The sequence below is a fragment of the Labeo rohita genome, chromosome 6 (assembly GCF_022985175.1).
Source record: "Labeo rohita strain BAU-BD-2019 chromosome 6, IGBB_LRoh.1.0, whole genome shotgun sequence".
In the NCBI taxonomy this organism is placed as follows: domain Eukaryota; kingdom Metazoa; phylum Chordata; class Actinopteri; order Cypriniformes; family Cyprinidae; genus Labeo; species Labeo rohita.
In genome coordinates this window covers 35,569,278-35,589,070 of record NC_066874.1, presented here as the reverse complement: position 1 = coordinate 35,589,070, position 19,793 = coordinate 35,569,278, and the positions used below count along the sequence as shown (strand labels likewise).

At 44.9% G+C, this 19,793-nt stretch overlaps 2 protein-coding genes across 7 annotated transcripts in view; one reads left to right on the top strand and one right to left on the bottom strand.

The window, feature by feature from the left end:
• The window catches only part of aamp (angio-associated, migratory cell protein), a 52,868-nt gene that overhangs the window by 12,513 nt on the left and 20,562 nt on the right, over window positions 1-19,793 (bottom strand). The gene's annotated exons all lie outside the window — the stretch shown is intronic.
• LOC127167060 (histone deacetylase 4) overlaps window positions 1-19,793 on the top strand; it is a 30,726-nt gene that overhangs the window by 3,735 nt on the left and 7,198 nt on the right. For 2 of the 6 annotated variants that reach the window (XM_051112880.1, XM_051112883.1), the window contains 11 exons: window positions 5,924-5,986; window positions 9,996-10,231; window positions 14,433-14,583; window positions 14,750-14,870; window positions 15,071-15,189; window positions 16,562-16,690; window positions 16,782-16,876; window positions 17,141-17,251; window positions 17,650-17,836; window positions 18,653-18,840; window positions 19,529-19,711. In XM_051112880.1, the coding sequence (XP_050968837.1) occupies window positions 5,924-5,986; window positions 9,996-10,231; window positions 14,433-14,583; window positions 14,750-14,870; window positions 15,071-15,189; window positions 16,562-16,690; window positions 16,782-16,876; window positions 17,141-17,251; window positions 17,650-17,836; window positions 18,653-18,840; window positions 19,529-19,711 (1,583 nt within the window). Of the gene's footprint in view, window positions 1-384; window positions 1,089-2,799; window positions 5,221-5,923; window positions 5,987-7,985; window positions 9,259-9,995; window positions 10,232-14,432; window positions 14,584-14,749; window positions 14,871-15,070; window positions 15,190-16,561; window positions 16,691-16,781; window positions 16,877-17,140; window positions 17,252-17,649; window positions 17,837-18,652; window positions 18,841-19,528; window positions 19,712-19,793 lie in introns of those variants that run through there. The other 4 variants (XM_051112882.1, XM_051112884.1, XM_051112881.1 and 1 more) reach the window with 4 other exon arrangements.

Here is a 19,793-nt window from a genome sequence, read left to right as displayed (position 1 = left end):
TCATTTTGACAAGGTAAAAAGGGTGTTGTTTTACAAAACCATTGGGAATTTTTAATCAAAGTATATTAGAGACTTTTCATTAAGACCCTAAAGAATCATATTAACTTGTGGAAAATGGGCATCCGATGACCCCTTTAGCATTAGCATCCTTTCGATCTGTAAAGATTTAATGAGCATTTTATGAAGTAATGAATAATTTTGTAAATGAAGTGTCACAGTGTTTTCTTGTCAGCGGTTGCCAGTGTTTGTTTCTCTTGTTTTTGCCCTCTCTGTTCATAATTTTCCTTTTTCTAAGAATTTCCTTTATTATACATTTGGTTCTGCCATTTTTAGCATAACAGCTGCGTACAGGGGTTTAATACCCTGTATAGATGAAGGACATTTCATGAATTGCATAATATTCATAATATCTAGCACACATCATCGAGCGTGTGATGTGGACGAAACCGCCTCGTCCTCCCATCGTCCATCCAGGTTCGTCAGACGGCGAATGCTCTTCCTGCGTCGTGATGACAGATTCGCTCTGATTGTCCTGTTTTATTAGTCCCATCCCTTCTTATCTCTCCTCCTGATCCGTTTCTCATGTTTATATTTATCGGAGGACCGAAAGGCTGTTCTGCTCGGCGCTGCAGCAGCTTAACGCGCTGCTATTTATAGATCCGCGCGGATTCTGCACGTGCGCCGAACAAACATTGGTGTCGATTGTCTCTGTCCCTCCAGAAGACAGCAAATCCCCCCCAATCCATCCATCTGACTCCCCACCCGCTCAACCCCGCTCCGTCTGGCAGCTGTTTGTTCCTCCTGTAAGGCTCTGTGTGGCGGCTCCCCAGCGCCGAGCCTCGTTTTCAGATCACGCATGGAAGCGTGCTGATTTTAATTGCAATCGCTCCAGACAAACAGGGGACCGAAGCAAGCCAACACGGTGAACGGCCAGTGTGGTGCCTCCCGGCGAGAGAGGAACGGATACTGGATGTTCTGCCAACATCTGACAGGTCCAATTACAGTCTACACTGGAAGCGTCACTGCCATCCCACCTTTTGACATATCAGCCATTTGTTTGGAATATTCTTCTGGAAACTGGTGTAAAGGTTCTAATGATATTGCATCTAATTAAGGTCATGATGTGATGCAGCATGTTGATCATCACCTGGAAATAAAGTTTACCAGCTCATTTTCTTGTACATGTAATGGCTGTTGCCAAGACTGACACTTTATTCCTGGTAACGGATAAACAACAGATCATCGAGGGGTTAAGATGCTGCATCGATCATTGTGACACTACGCAAACCAATGCATAGGAAATCCTACAAATTTACACAAACCCTTTCTTGCACTGTATTGTTGCTGCTGCACCGCATGACTTTCGTAAAAAAAAAAACCAATGTATTTTATAATATTTGTTGTACATATATTGTGCATTTTTGTAGTGTTGATTGATATTTTTGAGGAGGCTCTGCTGTGTATAATGTTGTGGTGCGAATAGCCGCTGACGGTACTGATGCACAGCATGGTATTTTTAAAGCTGCTGGACATTCTGTTTCTTCTTTTTGTGGGGCAGGAAAGGTTTGTTAAGATGCATCTGATTATTAGTAGACTAGAAAACTGCCCCCTTTGACAGAAAGTGACCAGCACAGATGCTAAATCAGCAACATATTTAACACAAACAATTTATTCTCGTCACATTATTTTCAAGAGTGAAATCTGCATATGGTATCTCTCCGTGAGCGTGCATTAAAGGGCACCTTTTATGCCCCATTTTACAAGATGTAACGTAAGTCTCAGGTGTCCTCAGAATGTGTTTGTGAAGCTTTAGCTCAAAATACCACCCAGATCATTTATTATATTGTTTTGTAAATACCTATTTTGAATGGAAGCAGAAACAGGCTGTTTTCGTGTGTGTCTCTTTAAATGCAAATGAGCTGCTGCTCCCCGCCCCCTTTTCCAGAATAGAGCTGCACCTTTACAGCTCATAACTGCTAAAAAACATCTGTTCGGTGTTTTGATTATCATGTCTATCGCGCTAAAAAAAATGCGTTTTAAGGCTATATAAGTTTAAACTTCTGATATATGGTTTTCTGAGCGCACACATCTGAAGCACACAGACAGAAAGTAGCTGTCACGCATGTGAGTACTAAACTAAGTTCTCTTTCACACACAACTTTATGTTAAAAACACGCTTAAGTTACAAAAACACAGTCGGTTATGTCTGTGAAGTTAAACAGCTGGGAAAGAAATTGCATGTTTATATTGGATCTGTGCAGCCGGCCGGCAACGGTGAACGAAAAACTCCTGGAAAGGGATTTTTGGTATCACAAGGCGTCGTTCACTCGTAGATCTCAGACTTCTGGAGGGGATGTAGATTCTCAAAAGTAAGTGGAAGTAGGAGGATCTGAGCCTGTGGCTGTTCTATATGCAAGCATCAATGTCTTATACTTGATGCCAGCTGCAGCCGGGAGCCAGTTCTGGGAGATAAAGAGAGGTGTGACATGGGCCCTTTTGGGTTCGCTGAAGACTTGACAGCGATTGTCGTGCCGCTGCTTTCTGAATCATTTGTAAAGGTTTGATTGTGCATGATGGAAGTCCAGCCAGAAAAGCACTGCAGTATTCCAGCCTACATATGACAAAGGCCTGGACAAGAAGTTGTGCAGCATGCGCCGTTAGGAAGGGCCTGATCCTCCTGATGTTGTGCATTGCAAACCTGCAATGCCCATTGATTCCACTTTTTAATATACAGTACCTATACTGTTGGTTAGGGTCTACCCTGTTAATATGACAAACAATAAAATAACAGCAGATAATCACTCACTGCTGCGGACTGAATAATGTCTATAAGTTTTAATAAGAAGACATCTCTTACTTGATGCTTGCTGCTTTTAAATGCTCTGGTGTGAAGATAAACATGGCAGACAGTGTGTTTGCGGCTGACTCAGGACAGGGTCTCTGCTAATACGGCCGCGTCAGTCAACAATCATGGGCGGGGCTTTTATGGATGCGGATTCTGTGATCAGTAAGCTCTGAGACATGGTTCATGATTTATGGGGATTACAAAAAGAGGAGCGGGTGGATTTTTGTCATTATAGGGTGGTTGTGTACACGCACTGCCAACACACATTTATGTTCAAACAACATGTACAAGTGAATTTTGCGTAATAGGTGCCCTTTAATTTAGCAAAACATTTACCAAATAAAATGGCCTCTAAAAATGTTACAGCAAGCAAGTCGTGTTCATAAGCAGCATGAAGATTTTGTCGTTGTGACTAGCGTCTCTGTGCGTGCCGTCTTAATTACAAAATGCGGAGCTGTTCCAGAGGCCAAATGAATGGACCTTGAGCTCAGAAAGCCTTTGGATGGTTATTTGGGAAGTAAATGGATGTTGGCCACTGCTTTCTGCTCTCAAAAGTGCTCTGTCAGACCTGAAGCCTTTGCCAGAATTTGATCAAGCCTATCTGAGACATTTTACTCTCTGATTCTAGCTTGCAAACGAACTCCGGTTGAGTTAAAGCTCCTGTGTGAATAAAAAAAAAAAAAAATAATTTCTCTTTTCATATGAACTTGGCCAGTCTTGCTCTTGAATAGCGTGTCACAGTGGCGTCATTGCAGATGTTTGTTGTAATTGCTGGAGACAGACGTACTGTACAGAGTGCTTGCAGGGTTAGGGTTAACTTTAGCTTGTTGAGTTTTTTGGCCTCTTTTTTTTATTGTATCTCTGTTTTGTCTAGTCTATAAGCTAGTCTTTGTTGGTCAGAAAAAATAGGGGGTTAAACTTAAACTCTAGCAGAGAACCAAGTCTGATGCTTTGTTTGCCGTAGACGGTGTCAAAGTGTGGAGGAGGCGGTCGTCAGCCTTCGTGAGCTCTGTGTTTCTGTGGACCATGTCAGCTGGATTTGCCCATGGTGACACCCTAACATTTGGACTAAAACACATATTAGCATTGAGTTAGTGAGTGTGTGTTTCTGTTTATCACATCGGTATTACCTAGTGACATCCACCCTAAACCACAGCATCAGGACTAAGGGCGTCTTCAATCCTTTCCCAACCAGCAAACATCATTTATTGTTGCAGTCAAAGCCTTTGGTTGAAATGATGTTGCTGTGGACAAAAGCACCTCTCAGTAAATGGATGAATGTTTGCTTTGGGAATTGCCTTTTTGCATGCCACTTAGGAAACTCTGCTCCGTTCTGCTGTCATTTTCATGACTACGACAAGGCTGACATGTAGTTTTATTGCCTTGTGGTTTTCTGAAGGTGCTTTGCTCCATGAAACCGGGCTCAGGTTTCATACCTGTTGCTGTATGGGGTGATGCCTAACCACAGCTCTCTTATCAAGTTAGTAGTCCAACACGTTGGCATGCAAAGTGATCCATTTAGTCATCTTGGTTTAAACGACCACAGCGTATCAGTTTCATGTATCGATTTCAGGCTATGCGTGTTCCTCATTCAAGCTTAAACATTGCATTTCCCATGCAAATCTCAAGTCCACAAGTGTTTTCAGTGTTCTGTCCATTTCACTGAGTTTGTATGGTCTTATGATTTTTGTTTGCATATTCTTGGGCTGGGGCTTCACCTCATGGATGGAGAATAGCCTCAATTGTGGAACCATGTGGTAAACTTTTTTTAAACCTTAGATTAATGGAGCTTTGGTGTTCACATGTAATGTCACTGTAATATCACTACCTCACTTGCTCAGACCGGTGTATAAAATGCATTGTGGGACTGGCTTTTGTGTTTGTTTTCGTACACTAAGCTGCAGTAGATGAAGTGGGCTGCTTTGGGCCTCTGGAGTTTTACATTGTAAATTCTAACATGTCTTGTAATGTTGAACTCGCTGCTCACCCTAACCATTTCAGTTCATCAGCAGGCTTCTTGATGTGAACCGTACTGTGTGTCAGAGAGCAAACACGATCCGGCTCATCCCTCAAGGAGACCGCTGTGTAAACGGCAGCGGATCGGAGCACCTGGGCTGCGTTCTGCTAAAAATAGACGCACGCATATAAACAGTATTCCCTGATGCGCGCTGCTCTGCGCTCGCTGCGATGGGGCCTAATTAGATGAACATCAAAGCAGTTTCCCGGGGTTGTCTAGTCCTTAGAAATTTCCCAAATATAGAAGCTTGTGGAGGATTTGCTGCCCTGGGGAAATTGCCTGTTATTTCTCTCCTTTTCTGGATGGAAACCCGAGTCAGTGCTTCTGCTGTCGCGTTACAAAGGGAAGAAGCCGTGTGGTAAATATCAAGCGGATGGCTGGTAAAAATAACTAGCGACTGAACAGGCGTTGAGCTCAGTGTGTCGTGTTGAGCGTCTTGTTGGTCTGCGTGTCTGCCTGCATACTGATGATGCCAGCTGCACTGTTTCATGCCTATTCCTCCATCCATCCATCTATCCAGCCTATTTCTCTCTCTCTCTCTCTCTCTCTCTCTCTCTGGGGTTATTTATAGCCGTGTCTTGCTGTGTTGGGCTGCTGTGAAGAAGTGAAAAGCCTTTTCATGTTCTCTGTAATTACCATCTGCTGCAGGAAAGATGGGGCACTGTTGCAACTGCTGCTTTACTACTCACTTACATTGTTATTTACCGCACTACTGCTCAGCTGCCGTCACTGGTCGAACCCTAACCCTAACGTGTGACTTTAACGGCCCTCATACTTTAAAACCTGCATGATTGGCTCACTTGTTCAGAAGAACAGTTTAACCTACCAAATTTTAACAAACAATACAGGAAAAACTAAATCACCAGCTGTATGTTATGATGTAAAAGGTAGAATGTCACTGTTAGAGGGGGCGAAATCTTTTTCCTCTTCGCTGCTTGAGCATCTACTGAAAATATGCAATATTTCTGATTTGTGTGTTGCTTGCAAAACATGTATTTTGACAGAATGACGGCGGAGAACCTTTTGCCATTGAATCATGTTCTGTTTCCGTCTTTTCTCAGACTCTCAGATGGATCAGACCGTGGAGCTTTTGAAGCCGTCGGCGTTTGACCACATTCCCACAGGTAACGCAAGCCGTGTTTGCAGTTTCATGACGTTTTCCGGCAGGAGCGCTGTGGTTTCCTCCAAACGGACTGAATGTAGAGCAGTGCTCCTCAGTCACAGACAGTGGAGGAAAAATACATGCGAAATACAAATAAAATGCTACTAAATATAGTGGATTGTTAGAATAGCCATATAAATTGGCTTTTGATTTTGACTGGAGGAAACACACAGCCAATATTTCTAGTTTTCTATTGTCAATATACCTTTTGTTTGCTTATTTTTGCAAAAATGGAGGAGCTGCGATTGATCTGGATCATTGTCCATCTTCTTAATCTGTTATTTGTGTCTGTTGGTTTGTAATTTACCGTTGTATTCTCAGCACTTTTAAAGAGGCGGCTAATTGTAATTTTGCTTCTTTTTTTTTCTTTAGTTGTGTAATGTTGCTGTTTGAGCATAAACAATATCTGCAAAGTTACAACACTGAAAATTCTATGCAAACCGAGATGTTGTCTTTTAAAATTATGGCAGTTTAATGGCTACGAAAACGGCTCGTAGGGACTACAACGAGCTAATTCGCTGGTGACATCACTAACCTAGACATTTACATAAACCCCACATCAATTCTCTGGGTCTCTATAAAGGTATAATATGTGAGAAATAGTGTGTGTTTTTTTTTTTTTTTTTAAACGAAGCATTAACACATGTTAGACTGCACCCCATAAACACAATCAAGCCTAGAAAAAGCCCAGTCAACCACCCCTTTAAAGCTGTCTTTGGAAGAGATGTATGAGATATTCATTTCATTCCAGCGTAACGCCTTGATTTAGCACACTGAATTATAGATGAGGTCTTAAGTGGCATACAGAGATGGAGACAGACAACACGTGAGATGGAGGAGAGCCTCGCGCTGGAGACAGACGTGCATTAGCGTTTTAAAACGGCAGCATGAAAATGACCGTAACACTTAGTGAATTTAAACCAGCTCTTCTTGTGTTTGTGTTCAGTCATTGATTCCCTGCTGATCAAAGCGTAGCACCAGATCATGTTGTTTTGAAGATGTTCCTCACTGAGTGTTAGCGTGTGAACGTGACCACATCAGCTAGACGCCGTGTTACATCAGAGATGATGGTGGAATGATGCTTCTGGTCACAACTTCTTAAACTCTGCGTTCGGAGTCAGCGACTAAAGACATCACTGCTGTGCTACTCGGCCTTCAGTTTGTACAACAAAGAAAGAAAACGTGTGGGGAAATGCGTTTGCGACCGTTGTGTGCGGATCCTGTAGACTGGAGGACGAGCATGCAGAGATGTGTTAGGTGTTATGTGTGACTCTCTACACGGGTTTGTACAAACCTGCTCGCCTCTGATGAACGAAGCACTTGTGTGTAACTGCACTTGACCACAACAGTATGTCGTGCACTGCAAAAGAGTAGTTCAGGTCTGTCTGCTGACGCTCCTCATGTCTCATAACACATCATCAGACGCAAAACACTGTCCTGCAGGAATGAACGTGTTTCTTTTCTATGTCTATTCTAATGGCTTGTTAATGTTGTTAATGACTCACTCAAGTTTAGCCACTCGTTTAGTTCCCTCATTCTTAGTCTTCACAGATCTCCTGACAGAAACGAGATCGCCACAAGCCGCCCCTCGCCTCACCGGACATCTATTAGCGCTAATGAGCAGAGACCAAACCATCGGGAACACACACATCAAAACTGTTCGCAGACATTAAACCACAACGCTGCGGTATTGTGGGACTGAAATAGCCCAGTAATATGAAGCGGCATGGCAGCGGAGCTCATAACTAGATCAGAGACGGAGACGAGGTAGATGAGGAAGACTGTGTATCATTGAGCCATTAAGTTGACAGATGCATGGTGACACTTGTTTGACAACACGAGGGGTCGTTCTCCGCTGGAAACCGTTAGGCAACACGCCCGCCAACATCCTGGAAAGCCGAAAAGTCGGCAGCGAATCACAGACCGGGAATAAATGCGTTAAATCTGCGTCCAGATGAAGTCCGTTTGAGTGTCAGAATCATTGTGATTTCAGATCGGTTTTGTTATATAATGATGCTATTGCTGCTGATTATTCATTGATCTCAGAGAGTGTGTGAAAGTCTGGAATTGGATGCGACGTACGCGTCACTGATCTTACTGAAACTTTATGTCTAAAACTGACAATAAACCATAAGATGAGTAAACGACCAAAGAGATTGATCATGAAACACCGGAGTGTCTTCGGGGAGTTTCTGAACAAGTGAAGGGGAGGATATTGTATTGATATTGATATTGTAACGACGTCCATTCATTTACCCGTCTGTCTCTCTCTTGGACCCTAGAGACGAGACGTGGTTTGAAGAATAGGTGGATGGATGGGTTTGTTTTTGCCTTTTGAATGAATTGTGTGAGATGATGTGGTCTGGAGGCGCAATGTAGTACGAATTATTTGAGAGCTTATCAAAGTCTTTCCACCTGCTCCAAAACCATTACTGTGTGAATTTTCCCACTTCTAAAGTTGCAATTACGATTTTGTCTCGTTCAAGTGCTTCGCTGTCAGAAAGAACAGGAGTCATGGAGTTCATGACTGCTCATTTATTTGGCAAATCTTATTTAAGCCAAAATGTGTAGAAGACATTTAGTCAACATCCAACAGATTTTTAATCAATTGTAGCATCCCATTCATTGGTAAACATGTAAATGTTCACCATGCTATGTAGATATTCAGCTCGCTGACAACACTGAATGTGTGATCAAATAAATGCTGTTCTCACTGTGTACAATACATACAAATGGCAAGAGAAAGCAATGTAGATGTTGTGGGGAAAAAGGAATAAAATGTACAGTACTACAGCTTTGTTTTTCTGCTTTGCCATATTTAAAGTTTCAAAATTATCAGTTTCAGAGTTGTAAATATGACTTGAGAGGCAGTTAGGAAACTTTAAGATAACTTTGATAGCATGAAGGCAGCATTATTTTAGCTGTCGTATCGGTGAAACATGACTGCTGGTTTGATGTATCAACACGTCACAGCAATTTAAAACACGCTGTGTGTGCGCGCATGCACGTGTGTCAACAGTAGATGTGGATTCCAGATGAGAATAAAGCATGTCAGCATTGTCTCTGGGACGGCCCTGTGACGTCATGAGAGTCAGAGAGACAGTCTGAGCGCTGACAGAGCAGCGTTAGTTAGAGACAGGCTGCAGTGGAGGCAGACAGGAGCTGTGCTACAGACAGACACACAGACAGAGACACAGACGACAGACAGACGTGCTCGTGCCGCAAAGGCGTGTGGTGAGTTCAGCTTCGTTCTACATCTGACGTGTACCGATGTCTTTATATCCTGAATGTGTTTTTTTTTTTTTTTCTGTTTTAGTGTTTGTTTACTGTGTGTGTGGAGGTACAGCTACCAACTAAACCTTTACTTACAGTCTCTATCCACGTGTGTTTGAAGATCTCGTGCTTCTGCTTGTTTGTCTGTACTTTTCTGTAATTCTGCTCTTTACAGGCCAGCAACATTCAACACCAGTAAACATGAAGTCATCGTGACAGAGACGTCCCTGAGATGGACACACAAACACGTCATTCAAATCATTGTGTTGTTGGGGTTTGGTGTGTGTTAGCTTACAGCATGCCTGTCTGCTGTGGGTTGTGTATTGCTGCACAGCTCTGATCTGATGTTGTACTGCACCCTTAGTTATAGGAACATGAAAGCAAAATCTTGAAAAGTGCCACGCCGTTAATTTCCCAAGAGTCTCTGAGCTTGAAAAATAACATGAGCTGTTACAGCAATAGCAGCCAGTGATGATTTTGACGTCCTGTATACGTGTGTGTGTGTGTGTGTCCTGTGGGTCACTCACTACAAGCTGCAGACACTGGTTGTTGCTCCACAGGAAGTTGCGGTCGTTTCTCAGTGGCCTTTCTGTGGCCGAGTCACACTGATCTGATGTCAGTTTCTGTGCAGCTTTAGACCTGTTGGAGCCCGTGTCTCGGCGCCGACTCGTCAGTGTGTTTTTGTCTTGTTTCTGCAGTTGAGCTGAGTTCTGCTCTGCCCGTGAGGGTTCCTCCTGCCGCCATCCCCATGGACCTGCGCGTGGAGCCGTCGCCGACGCTGGACGCCACCCGCCGCGATCAGCAGCTGCAGCAGGAGCTGCTGGCGCTCAAACACAAGCAGCAGGTGCAGCGGCAGCTCCTCATCGCAGAGTTCCAGCGGAAACACGAACAGCTCTCGCGCCAACATGAGGCCCAGTTACAGGAACACATGAAGGTCAGGACCCATCGCTGGTGGGATGTACTGGTTAAAGCTCAGAGCTGCTATGAGTGTTGAGAGTTAATCGACGGTCAGCACTGATTCTTCACATTAGTTAGAAAGGTTCTTGCTTTTAACGAAAGCGTCTACGAAACGACTAATACGCTTACAAAACGCTCACACTCCCTACAGTACACCGACTACGTAATGCATGCATGTCGCGTGTGTTTAGAGCTCTTCATGTGATGTTGGGTATGTGTCAATCACATCCCCAGGTCTCCCCATCTTCTAAATACCTAGTGTGATAAAGCTGCTCATTTCTGCAGGTTTGTAGCACGGGTGACGGAGGGTGTGAAGGGCTTTACTGTAAATGTTACTGGCGCTTTCAGTCGTTTGGCAGGATTCCACTGCCGCTGAGCACAAAATGCCCTCAAAGAAGAGAAATCGTGGCCGACGTCCAGTTAAATGAATCCAATCTTGTGCTCACTGCTGTGGACACCCAACTTTGTTGACTCGATGAGTTGGGGAGCGGTTGGGCGGCCCGCAGTCATGTTCTTGGTCCAGTGTACACACGCGCTAGTGTTTATTAGTGAACTGACCCGGGCTGTGGGTTCTGCTGGTTAACGCAGGTGTCGTGGCAGCTGTTTGTAGGGCATCCAGACACGGACTCCTCCTTTCACGACAGTCAAACTCTGCATAAGGAAATGAGGGCGCGATGCAATAAACTTGAGGCTTTATCGTGTGCCTCAGCAGTCCCCGTTATAACCATTTTCAGTTGTTCGTCATGTGATCAGATGATGGTTAAAATCAAGACTGATTGTAAGGTCCAGTCGTATGGGTTTGTAGACGTGTCACAGATGTGACCTACAGGCCCATATTGCAGTTTCGGTCTGGAGCAACCTGAGCTAGGGATGCACGATATTATTGGAACGTAATCGGAATCGGCCGATAAACGCTTCAGATGTAAACATCCACCCGATACGGAAACTGTTGCCGATACGCCTTGCCGATGAGAAGAATGACGCACGTGTGATCAGGGTGTGCTAGCAATAAGATCACGTCAGTAGTGTGGTCATTCTTGAAGCACTCTTTTGCCTGAATGGTGGTTAGAGTCATTGTTTTGAATCACCGCATTTAATCTGACAATGAGGGTACAGGATGAGGCTTCTGGTGTGCGATAGAGTCGACAGTCGCCGGCAGCAGCGACAGTCTCCCCAGGGTCCTGATGCCCGTCCGGTAAGGCATTTTATTTACTTAAGACACTGTTGGCCTACTTGTAATAAAATAAAAGTAAATTCAAAAATTAACATTAAGATTACTGCATCTTAGGGACCTATTTGGTTTATGAATAGAGAAAGCCTCGGAAAGATGTGATGGTGCTTGGTTGTGAAGAGATTTCAAAACTAAAGTTAAGATTTTAAAAACAGTTCTTGATTTGATTGGTAACCAGTTTAGCGAAATAAGAATGGAGGAGATGTGATCGAACCTGCGTCTGCCAGTCAGCATCCTTGCAGCAGCATTTTGGACCATCTGTAAATGCATTATAGAGGACTGACTTATACCATAATATAGTGAATTACAGTAATCTAAACATGATATCACAAAAACAGGTGAATAATCTGCTCAAACTGTTTTAGAGAGAGTAAAGATTTGATTTTCAATAAACGCTGTAAGTGAAAGAAACTTGATTTGACCTTTACACTAATTTGTTTCTCAAAACCCAGGTTAGAATCGAAGAGAACACCGAGATTTTTAGCACAGGGGGTAAAGTAAGAAGAGAGATGACAGAAATGGAGGGCACAGTCTTCGTAGGACTTTAAACCAAACAAAATGATTTCCGTTTTGTTCTTGTTTAACACTAAAAGATTCTGTTTTAACCATATTTGTAATTTGTTTAGACAATCCAACAGAGGTCCTAAGAATTCTTTACTTTTTTGCTGCAAGGGAAAATAAAGCTGAGTATCATCTGCGTACAGGTGGAAAGACACTCCATATTTCTCAAAAATAGCACCCATCGGTAGCATGAAGAGAGAAAATAAAACTGGGGCAAGAACTGAGCCCTGTGGCACCCCACAAGCAAGTGGGCGTGAGGACGAACTATGATGGCCAATAGAGACACTAAAACTTCTATTTGTTAAAAAAGATTGGAACCAATTCAACACCTTGCCCTGCAACCCAACACAGCTCTCCAACCTGGAAATCAAAATATTGTGGTCGACTATATCAAATACAGAGCTCGAGTCCAAAAGCACCAAAGCCACAGCATTCCCTTTATCTGTTTCTAATAAAACATCATTTACGACTTTTAAAAGTGCAGTTTCTGTGCTGTGTTGAGCCTTAAAACCCGACTGGAATTTTTCAAAAATACTATGGGACTGGAGCTGGGTCAACACAGTTTTCTCAAGAATCCTTAGAAAGAAATGGCAAGTTTGATGTAGGCCTAAAATTATTACAATTTGAAGAATCAAGATTGGGCCTCTTTAATAATGGAGTTACTGTGGCTGTTTTTAGGCAGTCAGGAATTCCAATGAAACGGGCTGAAAATCACTCCACAGAATCGGACAGCTTGATCTCTCAAGTTGAACCGAATTCCCCATAGGCAGGTCTTAATTGAACGGTTTTCTCATTAAAGAATGTACAAAATTGTTCACACAGTCATACGGAAGCATCAGGAAAAATGTTGACAGGAGGGCTAAGCACAGAATCGATAACAGAGAGGAGAATCTTAGGTCTGTGTAAGTTGTCACCAATACACTCAGATATTTGGACTTAGCGGCCTTCACAGCTCTCTGATACACACATATAGAATCTCTCCACATTTCATATGAGACCTGTAACTTATCCGTGCACCATTTTCACTCTGCTCTTCTGCAAGCCTTTCTGAGAAAACGAGTCATTAAGCCATGGCTGGGGTTTAGTAACAATACGTTTGGGTTTTTAACTGAGCAGTGTGATTCAAAGTAGACAAGCATTTTTGATTAAAGCAATTAAAAAGTCTGTTCACATCCTGCATAGGAGAGGACAGTTCAGGCAAGGCTGGATCAGTTATAGCATAAGAGGCAAATCTCTCACGTGACTGAGTGGAGAAATAACGATTCCAACGAGTCACTAAAGGTGTAGCAACTAGAGGATAGCGAAAGTGAGAGGAAAGTAGTACCAGGCTATTGTCAGAAAAACAAGTTTCACTAATATCAATGTCCAAAATTTGAAACGTCCAACAAGTCCAACGTGTGCCCAGGAGCATGGGTAGGCCCTTGCACCCACTGCACAAAATCAAATGAATCGAAAAGATTTTTGAATTCAGTGACCAGGGGTTTAGTGGGGCAACATAAATGAGTATTAAAATCACCAAACACCAAAATACAATCAAACCTTCTAATCGGTCCTCCTAGTAAATCAGAGAATTCATTCAGAAAGACATTGTTAATACGCGGTGGACGATAGATATTAACACAGAGAACTGGACGCACCAAATCTAATCTATTTGAAGAAGCTGTTCCTCAAAACTCGAGTAGACGTCGGTCGGAATGGTGCGTGTGATAAACTTTCGTATAAGAACAGCTGCAAGTCCTCCACGTGCAGTTTTCCTGGGGCAATCATAGAAGGTGCAATCCTGAGGAACAAGTTCGGAAAAGGGAGTGGAGTCTCCGTCTTTAACCCAAGATTCGGTCAAAAATATAAAAATCTAAATCTAAAAACGGCATGCAAAACGGTTCAGTAGACGGAGAACGCCGTGGTTCACTCCTCCACCGCGAACCCGGGGAGAGATGGGGCGCACCAGGCGCACCAGGAGACAGGGGCAAGCGGCCTGTCTCCCTCGTCTCCGCAGCGTGTCGAAATAGTGATACAGAAACTAGGGAACCAGGAGGCCAACGAAGAAAAGACGTATAAGATCCAAAGCCCACGACATCCCCAGACAAGTAAGAGATTAGATTTCCGACATCAGGTAGTGTTTAACGATCATATGTTAACAATGTAGAGGTCACAGTAGTTAAGAATGATGTTAAAATAGCCAACATCAACACATAAGACGAACAGGACAGATGGCTCGCCACACACACCCGCGCCGTCTTGACAGGATTTCCTGGATTAATGATGATGCATCATGAATTGCTGCCTGCTGGGTTAGAATCTGACACCTGACAAATATTGTCCCTTGGCTTTAACCGCTACACCACATCAAGCAGCTGTTAACCTGTGTGTTTGTTTCTCTCCCCAGCATCAGCAGGAGCTTCTGGCTCTCAAGCATCAGCAGGAGTTGCTGGAGCATCAGAGGAAGATGGAGCAGCACCGGCTGGAGCAGGAGCTGGAGAAACAGCAGCGGGAGCAGAAGCTCCAGCTCCTCAAGAACAAAGAACGCGGCCAGGAGAGTGAGTTCATCACGCGACCGAGTCTGTTTTTCACTGTGTTACTTCTAAGGAACAGAATCCTTTTGATGCCAGTAACAATAGACGTCAGTTACACTGAAATCTTCTGAAAGCTCTGAATTTCGGCAGACGCTGAGCTTTGGTAAATCCTGCGCTTTGCTGTGAACAGGTGCGGTGGCCAGTACCGAGGTGAAGATGCGTCTGCAGGAGTTTGTTCTGAATAAAAAGAAAGCGCTCGCTCAGCGCAGTCTCAACCACTGCATCTCCAACAACCCACGCTACTGGTACGGGTAAGAAGCGTCACACACAGCACAACTTCTGATCTAAGAACATTTAGGCTGACGACACGTGGGGCAACTTTTTGAGCAGTGTTGCCGTCAACGGTTCACGCTGCCGACCTGTATTCTGATGTTAAAGCCGTTTTTTCCCCATCTCTTTTCCTCTTTCTCACTGTCTGTCACTGTCTGTCTGACTGTCTTTTTCTGTGCAGGAAAACGCAGCACAGTTCTTTAGATCAGAGCTCCCCTCCTCAGACCGCCATTAATACCTACAACCATCCTGCCGTGGGCGTCTACGACTCCAAAGATGACTTTCCACTGCGCAAAACAGGTACTTTACGCAATACAACACTCCCTTCTTTGAAGTATTTGAAGGTGGCGCTGAACAACACGACTGCATGGCCCTAATGATACACAACTAAATATATAGCGTGCTGTCATTAATTCTTCTGCCAGAAATAGCAGCTCTGTTTTGGTGAGGTTCTTGTCTTGCACGACTTTTAGCGTGAACGGATCCTAACCCTTCAGAGGAAGCCGTCACTGGGCGCTGCTTGTACTGTATAATTATTCACTTAGTGGTGAAGCCGGTGCGATGCTGTTGACTCAAGACCGGCTCTGGATGTGAGCCACAGTTTACTCTGGCTGGCAGGAGTGCATTCCAGCATGCTGCCATGAGTTTGGCTAGAGGTGTGTGTGTGGGAGACTGGATCAGTCAGACTGAGAAGAGTGTGTTTGGGCTCCAGGGTCAAGAGCTCCAGCAGATTTAGTTTTAGTTTTGATTCAGTCTTGATGCTTCGTTGCTGTAGATCCTCAATAACTCCAGATTAATTGTGGCTGTAGGTGGCTTGTTTTCAGTTTCATATGTTTCTCAGGTAAATTTCTGCAGCAAAATTCCCAACAGCTAAATGTGATTGCAGCTAAATGGCGACTGACACGAGTAGAACGTTAGCGTTAGCATGTGTTATGCCACGGACAGTACTGTCTGGCGTCCTACACCGACATAAGATAAAACCGTCCTGTAGGTGGAAATGATCGGACGTCTCGTCCCAGAGCAGCGGCTCTCCTCAATAATCCGATTCATTCTCTGCGCTTTTGCCGTGACGAGTTTGTGGAATTTGCTTATGTTAATGGAAAGCTGTTCATTAGCAGTAGGAGTAGGCATCTCTGTGTATTTCACAGAGCCATGAGCATCATTTCCAGTAACGACCGAATGAATAGAGAGCGGGACAACAGCCGAATGAATCGAACTTTTTTTCCAATGCTGAGATTCTGACTTGATTTAAGATGTCAAATGGAGGCACAAGATGGAGAGTGGCATCAGCAACACCTCTGTGACCGTGCTCATAGTAACTTACCAGACCTCACGGATTGATGACAGAGTCTCTTTGATAAGAGAATCGTGTGAGAATGCATTGAAGCATTATGGGTACTATGCAGTCATTCCTTTGCCCTTGTGAAGCAGGTTTCCAGGTTCTTTTCTCCCTCACCTCACTCTTTCCAGGCCATATGTGTCGGTAAGCATCATCACCTGCATGTGCTGTAATGATGCGTATGTCAAATGTGTTTGTTCTGCGATGCGTCTTACAGAGTCTCCTGCTTGGAACTCTAGTATTACTAACATCTTGACTTGTGGGTTAGATGTCACGGAGCGGTTGACCGAACCTCATGAAAACTGCTTCCTGTCGTTGTGTCTGTCATCGCAGCATCTGAACCAAACCTGAAGCTGCGTTCGCGGCTGAAGCAGAAGGTGTCGGAGCGGAGGAGCAGCCCGTTACTGCGCCGCAAAGACAGTCCCGTTAGCACGCTCAAGAAACGCTCTCTGGACATGGCAGGTGATGCTAAAGACGGCCTTGTATTTGCTGGCGTGGACGCGTGACCATTTTCGCACAGACAAACTCTGTCTTTTGTTCTGACGGTCCGTAGATTCGGCGTGTAGCAGCGCTCCTGGTTCAGGACCCAGTTCCCCAAACAACAGCTCACACGGCAACCTGTGCGAGAACGGCATCAGCGTGACTGAGGTAAGGCTAGTTTGGTGTATGAATGTGAGAGTGTGTGTGAGAACTCATGGATGATTGGTTTTATTACACGCGCACACACAAACAAAATTCCTGTTTTTTTTCTACATTTCACCTCTGCTCTAGTTAGTTTCCCAGTCTAGCTTTGTAATAAATCTGCCCTTCCACACTTTGAATAATGTTGGCTCTGCGGCAAATTGATTATGTTTGTCTATTGTAAGTCACCGTCGATTAAAGCGTCTGTGTAAATGTGAGCATGTGCTCCAGTCGTCTCACAGGCCGGCTGGTCACGATGGTTCGGTCAGTCAGCTGTCCCTCTACACGTCTCCTTCACTACCCAACATCACCCTGGGTCTGCCGGCCACCGCCACCAACAACGTGAGTATTTGGATCGAACTGAGCTTGTGCTGTTAGAATTCTTTTTACAATGGGTTAGAAAAATCACTTCATTCAGGACACATGTTGTCTGATTTGAGTTCGTTTTGCCTTTTAAGTGCACTTGTTTTTGAAGGAGGTTTAGACATTTTTACTGGAACGTAAACATAGTAATTGGAGTGTGACATGGCAGCTCGACTTTTAATGAACGAATATCATTCACAGTTCATACCGTACTGATCTGATCTGTGTGTCATAACCAACCTGCAACGTGTATTTGACCACACGGTTATGAGTTCTGGACTGGTTGGATTGTGTTTGGTTAGCACTAATCTAATTTTTGCTTCGTCATGTGATGCTTTGGAAAAGGCTCCTTGTTATTTTGTTGTTTCTTTGACAAGGTGACGTCTACCCAGCCGGACAGTGAGCACTTGCCTGTGACCGGTTTACCCGTAAACACTCCGTTCCTGGTCACCTCTCACCTGCCGTCATTTCTTGGCAATTCGGACACAGCAAACTCCCACAATGCACTGCTGCAGCACATGGTCCTTCTGGAGCAATCAGCCCCACCGAGTCCTTTAGCTGCAGGTGAGTGGAGCTCTTTGAGAGTTCTTTGAGTTTCTGTCCTAGATCAGGAACAACAATGCAGTCCGTTACCAACCTCTTTATTTGCGTAATAGTTACTGGCCCCGATCGCTGAGCATTTCCCAAGGCCGAAATGTGCGAGCGGTCCGCTGTCCGTAACGGCGCTGAGAAGCAGGCCGAGTCGGGGATCCCTCCGGTTAATTAGATCAGTGTTCCGAGTCGCTCGCGGCAGGAGGTCAGAGCTGCGGAACGCGGAGTGCCAGGCAGAACGACGGGGCGCTGCGGGTCTGTTATCCTGCCAGCACTCCGTGCCAGCTGGGTTCGCTCGCGCTCCCACGGGCCCGGAAGAATACGCTGATTATCTGAATGGGAACAGGAAATGAAACGGTGAACCCGCTCAAATGGGAGCAGAGACCTGGGAGAGCCAGAGACTCGTTCAGCCGCTCGGTCAGCCACGCATGGACGGTCGTGACGTCTACAGAGAACTCCGAATGAATAAACCAGGGGTGCTCAGCCCTGTTCCTGGAGTTCATCTCCAACCCTGATCAAACACACCTGAACCAACTAATTAGGATCTGAAGGAGCACTTGATAATTACAGGTGTGTTTGATCAGGGTTGGAACTAAACTCTGCAGGAAGGTTGATCTCCAGGAACAGGGTTGGGCACCCCTGGAATAAACAAACGTATTTTACGGGGTGTTTCGGTGTCAAGCGGTTTTGGAAACTCAGTTGAACCGAGACTGCGGACAAATAATCTCTACCCGGCCGTCCTGAGCGTACGCAAGCGCTCTCGTTCACAAAGAATGTCTGTCGTTGCAGGTATGGGAGCGGGTCCGCTGCAGTCTCCGTGCCTGCAGAAGCTGCGTCAGCACCGGCCGCTGGGCCGCACGCAGTCAGCTCCTCTGCCCCAGAGCAGCCAGGCGCTCCAGCAGCTGGTGGTCCAACAACAGCACCAGCAGTTCCTGGAGAAACACAAGCAGCACTTCCAGCAGCTCCACATCAACAAGGTCAGAAATCAGAAATCTTTTCACCCTATCCCTACCATGACAGATGAAACGGTTGCAATAATTAGCTGTAGCAGAGAGCCACTCGGTTGTTGGGAGTCTCTCGGGTGGGAGTGAGTAATATCTTCCCAGCGGTTCTGTTCACTGCCGTTACAGTTCCTCACGTTCAGAATGAGGGAAGAAAGAAAAGCTTGTCTAGGGAAAAAAAAAAAAAGATAAAGATGAAGCAACAAAAAAGGCTCTGACATCAATAAAGTTCCTGGGCAGCGGGTGTTTGCGACCTTGCTACAGACAGCCATTTGATTTGGGAAACGGCAGCCGTAAAGGTGACGATGGCACTTCAGCTCGGCTTCGGCACCTTGAGTGCACCGCGGGTCAATTTGAATAAAAGCATCAAATTAAATTTAGTCTCATGTCAGTCCCTGTTGCTCTCGCTTGAACCAGAACAGACTTCCTTTCCTACAGTCCCTGCAATCCTGAATGAAGAGCAGCTGTTTTGTCTCTCTACAAATGCCTTAATATGGAGTCAAATGGTAAAAAGTAGAGCATGGGGCTCACAACGCCAAGATCATGGGTTTTGATTTCTCAGGAATGATAATACAAGCATCAACAAAATGACTAATAACATACGTTTTCAGCAACAGCAGCGACTTGAAAAAAATCATGTCCTTTATTTGTCTGTCTGTGTTAGATGTTGAGTAAACCCGGTGATCGGCAGCACCAGAGCCACCCAGAAGAGACGGAGGAAGAGCTCCGAGAGCAGCAGGATGCCACACAGACGGAAACACTTCCCATGAGCCTGCCCATCAAACAGGAACCTCCTGATCTCACAGAAGAGCAGAGACAGGAAGAACAAGAACTGCTCTTCAAACAGGTGAGAGAGACACCTAGAGCTCAAGGGGAGGCAGTGGGAGAGATGCTGTGCTTGCTGTTTGCGTCGCCCTCTTGTGGTTGTT